At 37.7% G+C, this 12,757-nt stretch overlaps 1 protein-coding gene across 4 annotated transcripts in view; it reads left to right on the top strand.

Moving 5' to 3' along the window:
- Positions 1-12,757, top strand: part of LOC143029602 (uncharacterized) — a 108,657-nt gene that overhangs the window by 25,984 nt on the left and 69,916 nt on the right. The window contains exons 1-2 of one of the 4 annotated variants that reach the window (XM_076192326.1): positions 4,992-5,068; positions 5,850-5,987. In XM_076192326.1, the coding sequence (XP_076048441.1) occupies positions 5,852-5,987 (136 nt within the window). In that variant the 5' untranslated portion in view covers positions 4,992-5,068; positions 5,850-5,851. The other 3 variants (XM_076192325.1, XM_076192328.1, XM_076192327.1) reach the window with 3 other exon arrangements.

Here is a 12,757-nt window from a genome sequence, read left to right as displayed (position 1 = left end):
CCAGTTTTCCTTTTGAAAGAATTCTCTTATTTCATCAAAGTTTGTTTTTTCATACATCATTCTTCCTTTTCTATATTGTTCATTACTTTTCATATATTTTCTTCATTAAGTTCCAGTTCAATCAATATGTGGTCACTTTTACTTATTGGTGTTTTATATTCAATTTTGTCCACTATTCTAGGTTCGGATGTAATTGCTAGGTCTAGTCTCGATGGTTCTTCTTCATTTCTATACCTGGTGTTCTCCTGTATCCATTGTGTCATTGTATGGTCAGTAACCATCTCAAGTAGAGCGTTTCCCCATGAGCCGTCTCCACCCTTTACTGTCATTTCTTCCCAGCAGATTTCTTTGCAATTAAAGTCGCCCATCATAACTATTCTTCCTCCCTCTTCCATTATCTTGTTTAATGTTATCTTTGTGTCCTCTAACATACTTTTATGTTCACTCTCTTCCCATGAGGCTGTTTTCGGGGGCACATAATTTATCACAAACTTTCTGTTCTTCTTATCTCTGTCTTCTACTTCCATCATTATCATCTCTACTGTATTCTTTCCATATGTGACACACTTCACGTTTATATCCTTCTTAGTCAGGAACATAACTCCACCCCCTTCCTTTTTCACTCTGTTTCTAATCCAATAATTATATGCATCATGTCCTACACTGTTGGGTGGTAGTGGACCTTTTAATTTTGTTTCTACAATTCCCATTATGTCTGGTTCTTTTTCTTTCAAATAATCATTCAGTTCATTCAATCCTGTTATTAATCCATCTATATTTGTGTAAGACACTCTTAGTTTTCTGCCACTTCCATTGTGTTCTCTGTTTCCCTTTTGTTTTTCTCTTGTATGTCGACTTTCTTTAGTTTCATATTCACTACTCTCCAATAGAATCTCTCTTTTTCTGACTCCGTTCTTATCTCGTTTTTTTCCTTTGCTTCAAGTCTTTTCTGTTTTTCTTCCTCTCTTTCCTCTTTATTCATTTCCCTTTTTATCCATACCTTTTTATATTATTCACTTGTTGCTAGTTTCCCTGTTTTGGATAAGATATTCTCAGCCGTAGTTTGTGACCTGAATTTAATCTTAATTGGTCTGGTCTTGTCTGTACTATATTTCCCTAGCCTGAATTTCTCTTCGATTTGTTTCATTATTTCTGGTTCATCTTCCTGAACTAATTCTAGTAAATTTCTTACTTTTTAATTTTCCTCTTTGATTCCTGTGGTTCTATCTGGGTTATGTTTCTCTTCCATTCCTAATATAATTATACATTTCTTTTTGTCTGCTAAGTCTCTTACTATATTCTCCTTCTGTCTCATCACTTTAATAACTGAGTTTTCAGTTTGTTCATTCATTTGCTGTCTGATTATGTCAGTGAATGCAACTTTGCTATTTTCTTGAATTTTTTTCCAACCCTCCTTGTTCTCCATATTATTCTCCTTTAAGACTTTATTCTCCTCTTTTACTTCTTTTAACTGTTTTTTTAATTCTTCAATTTCCTTAGTTAAGTTTTTGTTCGCCCTCTCTAGTTCTTCCAATTTTTCAATTCTTCGTATAATATTGTCAACATGACCGAACCTACGCTCCAAGTCCTCGATCATCTTATCGACCTTCTCTTCTCCACTTGTCAGACCGGGGGGGGGGGGTTGTGTCCCCCCCCACCCTCTTTAAATCCCTTGAAAATATTCTCATCACTTTCTACTGTATTGCTCCTATCTATACTTCTAATCTTCACATTCCTATTAGACATGTCGTCATCCTCCAGCTCGTCTTGCGGTCGCTTGTCCACCTTTCGGCGGCCCGTTAGGGCCAAGTCCTCCACCTCCTCATTACCTTCCATTTCCCCAGCAATCCCTTCCCCTCTCCTCTTTCCTTACTTTCCCACTACCCCACGAGCAATTTCCCCCCACCCTGCAAATACAAAAAGGCACTTCTCTTTGCGTTGGGATCCACAATCTGCACTTTTCTTCAGAACGTTCTTCAAGCCGTCCGTTCGTTGAAAGTGTGTGTGTGTGTGTGTGTGTGACACGTTAGCAAGAAGTCCGTTCACTACGGACGATGCAACATCACGACCAAGCGCCTTCTAGGCCGTTCCATGTCAGGGCGCAAAATCGGTGGATCACATAAGGTGTGTCAATTGACTTTCTTAACGCCGTCGTAACGCCATAATGTTAGTTTTCTCTCCGAAGTGAACTGACCTAATCTTGTTTAGACCTTAGACTGAAATCATCCCATTGACGATGAGGTTCAAAATTGCATAAAAATGAGTCTTTCACAAAAACGGTTATGATGACAAAGAAATAAAAAGAAAGAAAGAAAGAAAGAAAGAAGGGAAGGAAGACAGAAAAGAAAGAAAGTAAGAAAGAAAGAAAGAAAGAAAGAAGGAAAGAAAGAAAGAAAGAAAGAAAGAATTAATGAAAGAAAGAAAAAAGAAAGAAGGGAGTAAAGAAAGAAAGGAGAGAAAAAGAAAGAAAAAGAAAGAAAGGAGGAAAGAAAGAAAGAAAGATAGGAAGAAAGAAAGAAAGGAGAGAAAAAAAGAAAGAAAAAGAAAGAAAGGAGGAAAGAAAGAAAGAAAGAAAGAAAGAAGGGAATAAAGAAAGAAGGGAAGAAGGAAAGAAAGAAAGAAGGAAGGAAAGAAAGAAAGAAGAGAAGAAAGAATGAAAAAGAAAAAAGAATGAAGGAAAGAACGAACGAGAGAAAGAAAGAAAGAAAGAAAGAAAGAAAGAAAGAAAGAAAGAAAGAAAGAAAGAAAGAAAGGAGAGAAGAAAGAAAAAGAAAGAAAGAGAGAAAGAAATAAAGAAAGAAGGAAGGAAAGAAAGAAAGAAAGAGAGGAAGAAAGAAAAAAAGAAAGAAAGGAAGAAAGAAAGAAAGATAGGAAGAAAGAAAGAAAGAAAGAATGAAAGAAAGAAAGAAAGAAACACAGCAAGCCAGGAATGGGTGGATCCCTGCAGGTGTGAAAAAAATTTGCTTGACTTCAACTGGAACAAAAACCAAGAATGATGTGGTATAGATTGAACATGTTCATTCTTGTTGGTGGCAGACTATTTCATTAAGGTGAAGGAAATTCCAAAAGCAGTCTGTATTCAAGTCACCATAACTCTTTTCTTGCAAGATAGCTCATTTGTACAATAGCATTATGATGTGGCCACCATTTGGACACCCTGTGTCAGGGAGTGAACAAAAATACCACTATCTTATTCCCAATGTGTCGTACAGGGTGACTAAATGGAGCGAAAAGAGGGGTATAAGCATATCCTCTTTTCCTCCCACGTAGTAAAAACAGATTGTATCCTCTGATCCGACTATCCCCTTAAAAAGGAGAATAAAGCCATGTGTATATTTACTGTATCGCCAGTAACATTTCGTTAAGCTGAACGAAGCCCTCACTGAACTGCTACATTTGGTTATTCGATGAATGTTGTTTATGAATGCACAATCAGAGCCAGAGGCGGCGAGCCAACCCTCTATGTCGTTAAAACGCGCGTGGATCAATATGTAAAGGCTTGAAGAGATGTCTGTGGCCTGGAAGCCGGTACGTCGACTATTGCGTACGCGTTGGAGGCGACCACAGCCAGAATCTCTGCTTCTGGGGACTGGGGTTGTCACAGAGATGAATGAAACGGCCAAGTCAAAATAAAAGGAAAAGTTTTATTTGCTACGGAAGGGAATGTCCGTCGTTAACTTACCTCGCCCAGATATGATTGTGATATATATGGCATTCTTTCCCAAACTTCTTCTGTACGACCCCTTTCTATAGTACCAAACCTACCATGAACCCCACCTTTATAAGCATTCTGAAAACGTACAAATTTTAACAGATTAATCACAGAGAGAGAACGAAAAAATAGTTTTGTTTGTTAATGTTTATAAACAAGGATCAGTGTAATCACATATTTTAATGAGAAGGATGTATTTGTTTTTTGATACGGGATGGAGGAACTCCGCCAGGGCGACCGTTTTTTGTCTTGACCCCAGTGTCATACTTCACCGACATTGAAACGTGGGTGTCGGGAAAGCGCTTTAGTTCTTATATTTTTCTTTCTATGCATATTTCTACAAGAACATTTTCTATGAACATGTAGATAATGAACTAAGTTTTATTATACAGGAATGATGATACAAAGTTTAGTATTTAGGGCAAAAATATATCATATTGTTTGGTTATCGTTCTCATTATTTTCGATTTTTTTGTTAGCACTAATGGGAAAAGTCATATGTTTCTTGGGGGCTAGCCACCCCTGGCTATGAGCTTATACCAGAAAAGTTTCACATCTGAAATCTGGAGGCAGCCAGAACAAAAGTTTTAATCGTAAAACGCCGCGAAATAGCTGTTCTTTTGTATAATTCATAAAAACCGCTTGACACCAGCAGCAATATACAATCAAATCATTATGGAATATCTATATCCACTGAAATCACCATAACTGATTTATGATAGATTAACTTTATCTCATGTATCTGGTTAATCTGATTGTGTTCATTTGAGATAGATGACGGTATTTCCTCAATCAAATAAATTCAGCCATCTGCGAAAGACATATGAGAAATTAATATTTATTTTGCGTGACTATTGATCGATTTTTTCAGTGTCCGAACACAGTTTTGTGAGAAATCAATATACCTTTACTGTATCTGTCAATCTGTATTTATTTTTGTATATACAATATCTTTTAGAGACCATGGCGAATACAAAGTCAAGAACATTACATGAAAAGATTATAATCTACAATGATTTTGACGTTTATTTTCAGGTTTGGTACGAGCATTATCAGCCAACCCTTTGGGCAGAGAAAGCTATTACATCTATGATTACTTTACTTGTCCTTTCATGTTATTTTTGCATTCCCGTATTACTTGCAGACAATGCTAACTGAGATGGGCTTATCTTTCCTGAGTGCGCGAAAACTAAACAAAAGAAAATGGGTGAGCGAGAGAAAACGCAAGATTAAAGTTGGCTTGAGCCCCGCCCCCTCCAGCTGATGGGTTAGTGGGAGGATCAACAATAACAACACACCATTTGAATCCACAGATCCGAAAGAAGTTCACGCAAAGTTGTTTTTCGTGTTGCTACAGTAAATATATGCATTTTTCTCTGTAGATATTTTATATTTTGTAAAGAGGATATACTTTGACGCATATATGATAATTTTTTAAAAGATGTAAGAATCGTAGGGGCGGAAAAACACTGGAACATTAGGTAACAAGCCGATCTGTTAGTAGGTAAGGAGTAATTTACATTAATATTGTTAGGTTCAGTGATGTGTCAATATATTTCTTAGACTAAACACATATATAAGCGTTTCATCCGTATCTTTTGCACGAATACTCTAGAAGTACATAGTGAATGATTGAATCCCACCAACATGTTATGAGCAGCCTCAAGGGTACTTGACATAAGCTTGGCGGTTCAAGATTATAGTGACTCGTATTGACTATTAATGGTGCACAATGTGTATGGTATACTTACAAGCTAAAGGTGTGAAGTTTCCCAGATATGTGTCTGAAGTAATGCAATTGAAGGTCGACAGTGATATGTGGTTGATCTGTACATTTAAATGACCCAGTTTTGTAAAGTGTGAATTATTTGCCCAGATATGCAAATTAATTATGTGTTTAAGGAAATTGTCCAAGTTTGGAAACAAATATTTAATATCTAAGGCAGGCTTTGAAATTGTAGCCCTTCACAGGTAAACAGTTTGGTAATTTTCATACTTGAGGTCTTGAATGTTGAAATTATCCACTTGGGTCAGTGAAGCAGTTGATATTTTTGAGTGATAGTATAACAAGTGGTATGTGGCAGTGTTCTTGTGTGAATTTAGAAAGTTTATCGACAGCGTTTGTATATACTTGTAGCAATGGAAGAGCCAAGTGTAACTGAGCCAGTGCCTCCAGTCATAACCAAAGTAAATGGAACGACAGCAACACCGCCAGCAACAGCGGCAACAAATGAAGAAACGCAAGTTACCTCTGGAAGGGATTCTGCCAAGAGAAGTAAGTAGTAATTCAATGTATTTATTATTATGTTGTGTAAAGGAAGAGATGTATTCGTTATTGGAATAGCCCTCCTCCCCCAATCCATGCTCAATAACCCCACATAACCTGGATTATCTCTTCCAGAGGCAGTCTTGTTTCCCAGGTGAAATTATGATCATTATATATTTTTATATATAGACCACCTTAATTTTGTTTAACAAGAGTATCTTGGTATTGATTTAACTATACTATACAAATATGCAAGATTATAAATATTGATGAATTTTCATTGTTCTTGGAAGTAAATATCAAGGAACTAGAGTTTGGCCTTTCCCCTCACTTCTCCCTATATATAATGGTATTATATGTGTTCAATTCCAGCAGTATTAGAAATATGATTTCCAGACTTAGATCAAAATTAGTGTATTGATTGAGATATTATTTTGGCTCAAATCTGTCCATGACCTAGGCTAATGGTACCAGTAGTTACCAGAACAGAATTTTAAAGAGTACATGATCTTAGTGAAAGGTTTATATTAAAATTATAGCTCTGGCTCAATGCTGTATTTTATTCCAATCTATCATTCTGTTTAAATCTCTTAAACAGTATGAAGTTCCAGTTTATCAGAAAAACTTTTTTCAGTAGTTCTTTCAAGAGGCCAATGACAGATACCTGCAAGTGGTGATCGTATAGGATAGACGTCAAAGGGAATCATGTCCCTGTCATCCAACTTCAAAACACAATATACTCACCTCCATCCAGAAGTGGAGTCCAAAAGTGCTGACACGGTCTAAGGACCAGACTCAGGATCTCTTGTAACTTCACCTGTACAATTTTTTTTTTTTTTTTTCATATAAGGAGAGATAAATAACTAGTGACTGCTCCCCTTGTAATACTATAAGCCAGTGACATAGAAAGTCTCACACAGTTGCAACACAGCCACAATTGGGTGCAGATTTCCACTTATCATAAGTTCTTATAAATGTAATATATATTTTTTTAGAAATCCTTGTTATATGGCAAGAGGAACAAATAGCCAGTAAGTGGGAGTTAGCGGATACTCTGGGGTCTTAAAATTCAGCAGGGTTAGGTCTGTTTTTGAGGTGTCAAAATGGGCTGGACATTGCACCAGAATACCTAACAAGTGAATACCAAAGATCACTATGAATGGTATGGTACAAAATATTTGGCTTTTTAGCAGGCCATGGTATTGATGGATTGATAACATGAAAAGGCATTCATGTGCTAGCACTTCAGACTGATGGTTGGCAAGCAGCAGCAGGAGACCACAGACTGTGGTGAGGCTTGGTAAATGTGATGATGGGACTTCAAGTCCAAGAACCAAATGAATGAGTGAGTGTAAGACTCAAAGTAGTTGCAGGGGATGATGTTTACACCGTACTAGTTATTGCATTTTCCCTTCCTACTTTTAAGCTTGAACATCACTGCATGTTCATTGTGAATGTGCATTGTTGAGTTGTCTAATACATTGTGCATTATGGTTCCATTTCTGTATGGTACATGGTAAGTATAAGTGCTTCTAAAAGTCTTGTGCTAGGGTGAGCCAGTGATACATATATACATATACCAAGGGTTTTTTCCCCCTTAGAAAGGCATAAATTCACCCCTACCCATTTCATCCCCACATACTCAACTCCCATTCACCACCCCAGTCTCCCTCTGTTCTTGGTCCCTCCTGGATGATGAATCATCCCTGCATCTCGCCCACTGCCCTGGGTCAGAAGCAGTGTAGCAAGACACAGCACTTCCACAGCAAGGCCACTTCATTAATCAGTGACCCATCCTCTTTGTCCCTTCATGCAGGAAAATAGAAGACAGGGAAAAATCCCTTCAGGCAGTGTCCAAATATCATTCAAACACATTCCCCCTCCCAGCCCCTTCTATGCATCACAGCATCATCCGTACACAACCATTCTCCACTCACCCCTATCTTCTGTCTTCTCCCAGCCTTCCTCAACTGACATCCCCCCTCTTTCCCAGTGCCCTTTCTACCCCATCCACCCATCTCATCCTTCTGGGGTGTTCCTCACCTGGGGTATTGACTGCATGTTATTGTGGGGTAAAATCTGCTCAGTAGCATGCAGCTGATACTTTAGGGTCTATAGGTGGCACCCCTATGGACCAGAGCTACACATCATTTAGTCTGTGATTAGTTTCTGTTCATGTATATGGTGCCCCTGTGGGACAGATGTTGGGAAGATAGTGTTCCCAGATGCTTAACTTCAAACATTTGTTTGTACCCTCACCTCCATCATCAGCTAGCACTGAAACTGTACTGCAGGCCCAAGATTTCTCATTATTAAATTTCACAATTTTCCTAACACTTTTCATATGAGGAAAGCAGACAACCCATTACTGCTCTCCACCTCTTTCCTGCTGGTTTCATAGAAACTGTCTCACATGGTAGTTAAGATGCCCAATATCTATTCTTCCTCTCTGGATGTCATAGTGGCAAGACCACCGGCTCAAAATTGGAGCAAAGCTGTTGGTGAATGGAGTAGCTGATATATGCTTGATACTTGGTTTCCAGTGTACGCCAAAGTGGAATGATGGTAATTGTCGTAAGTTTTGCTGGCTAACCTGCAACAACACAGTATTCAGCAACAGTTCTTGGGACCTCTCTTGGGCCTTTGCAAAAAGAAATTTTGGACAGTTTTCACTGTTGCATTAGTAATTACCTGCAATATACATGAAAGGAGTTGTGCTCATGGGGTCCCGTCTCTTTTATTTCTATCATACCTTGGTTTAAATTTATATATGTATGGTTTTAAATTGGGATGTCTTCTTGTAGGTATTCTGTGAGTTGATGCATCTGTGTGGAAAATTGTTTCTTTATACTTTGTGATATTCTCCTTGACTTGTTGACTTCTCGTAGGATAGGGTTACAGAAAGCAAGGTATGTAGTTTCATCAATCCATCCCACTTTAGCTGGCTCTTACAACCTGCATCTGATCTTTTCTTGTATGGTATATTTAATAATCTGAGAATGAATTTTATTGCTGTTCTGTATTCCTTGGGTTATCTATATCTTTAATTGTGTGGAGATCACAGTATAGCTGTATAGTGCTATTACCTAATTATGTTAATGCCTATATATATAGCAAAGGCCCTTTCCTCCTTTAAAGCATGGTGGCCAAGTCAAAGCATGCCAATATCATAAATAAAACTAGTTCATCCATCCCTCTGAAGTCAGTACCTCAAGGACGAATGGTTGTACTGTCCCCATTACACTGCTTGGGTCAGAGATAATACAGCAAGGCTAAACTTTCTTATAAGAAAATGTATTTACTTGATAGTGATAGGAAAGGAGTTACACTTCTGGGATCCTGTTTTTTTACTCCATCTATCATATGTCTATATACCAAGGGTTTCTCCCATATAAGTGAGGTAGCTAGTCAAGGCACACACCCACTCCCATCCATCTATCATCTCTTTTTTAGGCTGTTTTATGAGTTGATGTACCTGTATGAAAATCCATGCTACTTGATATCCTTTAGGCATACAATCAGTTTCAAATCATTCTCCTAATTTCATGATGTCTTTTCATCCCAAAGCAATAGCTCTGTTATCATTTTTATTTACAGTATTCCCTTCTTTGATCTGGACACTGTAGTCATGTCATCTCTTCCTTCTCTGTTAATGATAGCAGATCCATTGCATCTAATCTCTCTTTGTATGGTTTATCTGCTAGGCTGGGAGTCAGTTTGAGTTGTGTTCCTTGTATTCTCTTCATTGTATTTATAGGCTTCCTTTTGTGTAGATGGACCATTGATAGGTACTTGCTCATGGTTATTCTAAGAATTACAAAGGCGGAGCACGCCGACAGGAGACCTTTTGGTCCATATCTAGGTCGGATGGAAAAAAAAATCATAATGATAATAAAATAATAAATAAAAATATATAATAATGTAAATAACAAATAAAATACATAAATAAATGCATAGGTATAGTTAAATAATAAACAAACAGGAAAATAGTAAATAATAATAAATTGACATATAACTAATAATACCGGTAAATGAAAATCAAACAGACAAAGGATAAAATAAAATAAAATAAATTATAATCATTACAGCATCTTGCTTAGGTGTTTATCTAAATGATTCTTAAAGCTTTGAACTGAACTACATTGCACTACCTGTGCAGGAAGTTTATTCCATTCATTAACTACACAGTTGGCAAAGTTGTTTCTACCAGTGGAACTACCAATTTTCAAAACCTGTCAACCCCTTCATCTCCATCAAGAGAAGCCATGAGGGGTTGATGCTCTGTTGCTGGACTGGGCTTAGGATCTCTCACTATCAACTTCAGCTGTGGGGGGGGATGGGGGTGAGGTAGTATGTGTGAGAAAAATTTGACGCAGCCTGAAGGGATTTCTCCCCCATCTTCTCCTTTTCTGCATGAGGGGACGGAGAGGGGGGGTGTCACTGATTTAATGAAGCGGCCTTGCTGTGGATGTCCTATGTCTTGTGACACTGGTTCTGACCCAGGGCAGTGGACAAGATAAAGGGATGACCCATCATCCAGGATGTGCCAAGATGAGAGGGAGGGTATAGAGTGGAGGGAAGTGGAGTGTATTGGGGATGGAATGGGTGGGAATGGTTTCTATGCCTTTGTTTTTTGGCTATCTCCCTTGTAAGGAGGAAAAAGCCTTTGGTATATGTATGTATGTATAATAAAGGGGGTTCAATGGGTTTCTCTGGTGACATTAGGCATCTTTGTGTAGCAATATCCTGTTGTCTGAGTTAGTGCTGGGTAAGATGTTTTGATCTGAGAAAGCAAAGTGCTATGTCACATGTGCGTGGCTGGTGTGGTTAAACAAGGTTACATAGGGTTTGAAGACCAAAAATAGGAAAATGATTCACTACAGAGTTCACCTCACAGGCATCTATTTTTGGTCCCACAATAGAGCATTTGACACAATTCGATGGGCCAGTTTAAACAATTCACAGATTCGATCTCAATAAATTCTTATCCCCAAACCTTAATTCAACACCTAAACTCACAAAGTTGACATTCAAACCACAAAAAAGCACAAATTTTTTAGTTTGTCTACTAAAATGAAGGTGATTCATGTTTTGGCAAATCATGTTTTGACACCTCAAAAACTGCCTTAGTCCTGTCAAATTGCAAGACCCCAGTGTATGAGTATAGTTATTGGAAAGGTAATCAATACCTTAAGCAATAACATAATTCAGAATATGCAGATTTAAGTTTGAAGCAAGGAAGGGAAGAGATGAAATGGCAAGAGTTTAACCAATTGTGATAAACTTATGAAATTGAATTCATTCACAGTGCAGCAGTCCAACATTTTTTGTATGGTTCTAACTTGTTCTATATCTAGGCCATTTTGGGAATTTATGCATCTGTATGGAAAAATGTATTTCCTTGCATCCTTCAGTCACTTACTCTCCAACTATTGTACTTTATTTTAGAATCATGCATGGTTTTAGTTTGAGCTATATTAGCTCCTAGGCTATTCCATGAGTTTATACATATGGACAGTTTTATTTTTCACATCCTTCAGACTTGTGGTTGCTTTTTAACTTGTGTTCATGACCTTGTGATTTCCACCCCTGTCAATGATCTGAACACTGCAATCAAGTCCCCTCTTTATCTTCAATCCTTTAATAATGACAGGGCTAGAGTGCTTTTAGTCTGTCCTCGTACAACTTACCTGGAAGGCTGGGAATCACTTGGGCTGCTATTTTTTGTATTCTTTTGATCTTGCATGTATCTTTTATTTTGTGTAGGGACTATACCACTGCTGCATGTTCCAATCTTGAATGGCTTAGGGTCTGATGTTTTCATTATATCTTCATCCATGTAGTGAAAGGCGACTTTAATATTCTTCAGGAATCCATGTCTCCCCAACAATCAAAGCATGAAGCATGGTATGATTAATTCATTTTGTTGTAATTTGTACTAGTGGAAAATTTTGTACTGTACTTTTTATTTTTTGTAACATACCAGTTCAGTGAAATTGTGCCATAATTTTGTACCTGATTTTGCATCTATATATGATCTTTATTCTCATTGAAACTGTGAAAATCTTGTCTATGTTGGCAGCCTCAATGATTATAACATTACTATCAGTATGGCTTGTTGCAACTTATCAACTTGTCTAGTCTTTCTGAATACTGACAGTACTTGTTTTTATCTTTTGAATGATAGTCCTCCATTGTTTTTGTTTATATACCTCATACTGGAGTATTGACTGGATGGTAACATGCAGCAAATATTTTAGGGACTGTTTTTGGGTGCCCTGTGGAATAGAGCCACACTTCATTCATCTATATTAGTTTAAAATCTCTACTCATAGGTTGATAATAATACTTTTAAACTACTGCTGCCTCTCCTTTATGTTGTTCCCTTGAACCTGCCCTTAACTACTTCTGTGACTGCCTCTATTAGGTCTTCCTGAGGTGGGGAGAAAAAAATCTGCCAGTTTTTATCATAAAAGGCAACTAAATGGGATGGAGTGAGACAACTAAGGATCCTGCACTCTGTATTCTCCTATAAAAACTCAAGGCATGAGGGTCTGGGAGGATTCCAATCAGAACTTTAGTAATGGTTATGGTACAGATGAGAGTAAAAGGGAAGAGATAGGCAATATGAGAAAAATGGATATGTTAACATTGAATGAAATTAAATTGAAAGGGAAGAGTGAGTTTGCATGACCCCAGTGTAGAAAGAATGTGGAAAGGAGTAATGGATGGAGGAAACTTGAGGGGAAGACCAAGAATGAGGTGGATGGATGGAGTGA

The sequence above is a fragment of the Oratosquilla oratoria genome, chromosome 11 (assembly GCF_046742065.1).
Source record: "Oratosquilla oratoria isolate Oo_2021 chromosome 11, ASM4674206v1, whole genome shotgun sequence".
In the NCBI taxonomy this organism is placed as follows: Eukaryota; Metazoa; Arthropoda; class Malacostraca; order Stomatopoda; family Squillidae; genus Oratosquilla; species Oratosquilla oratoria.
Note: the sequence above shows the minus strand (reverse complement) of the source record. Positions and strands in the feature narration are given on the sequence as shown.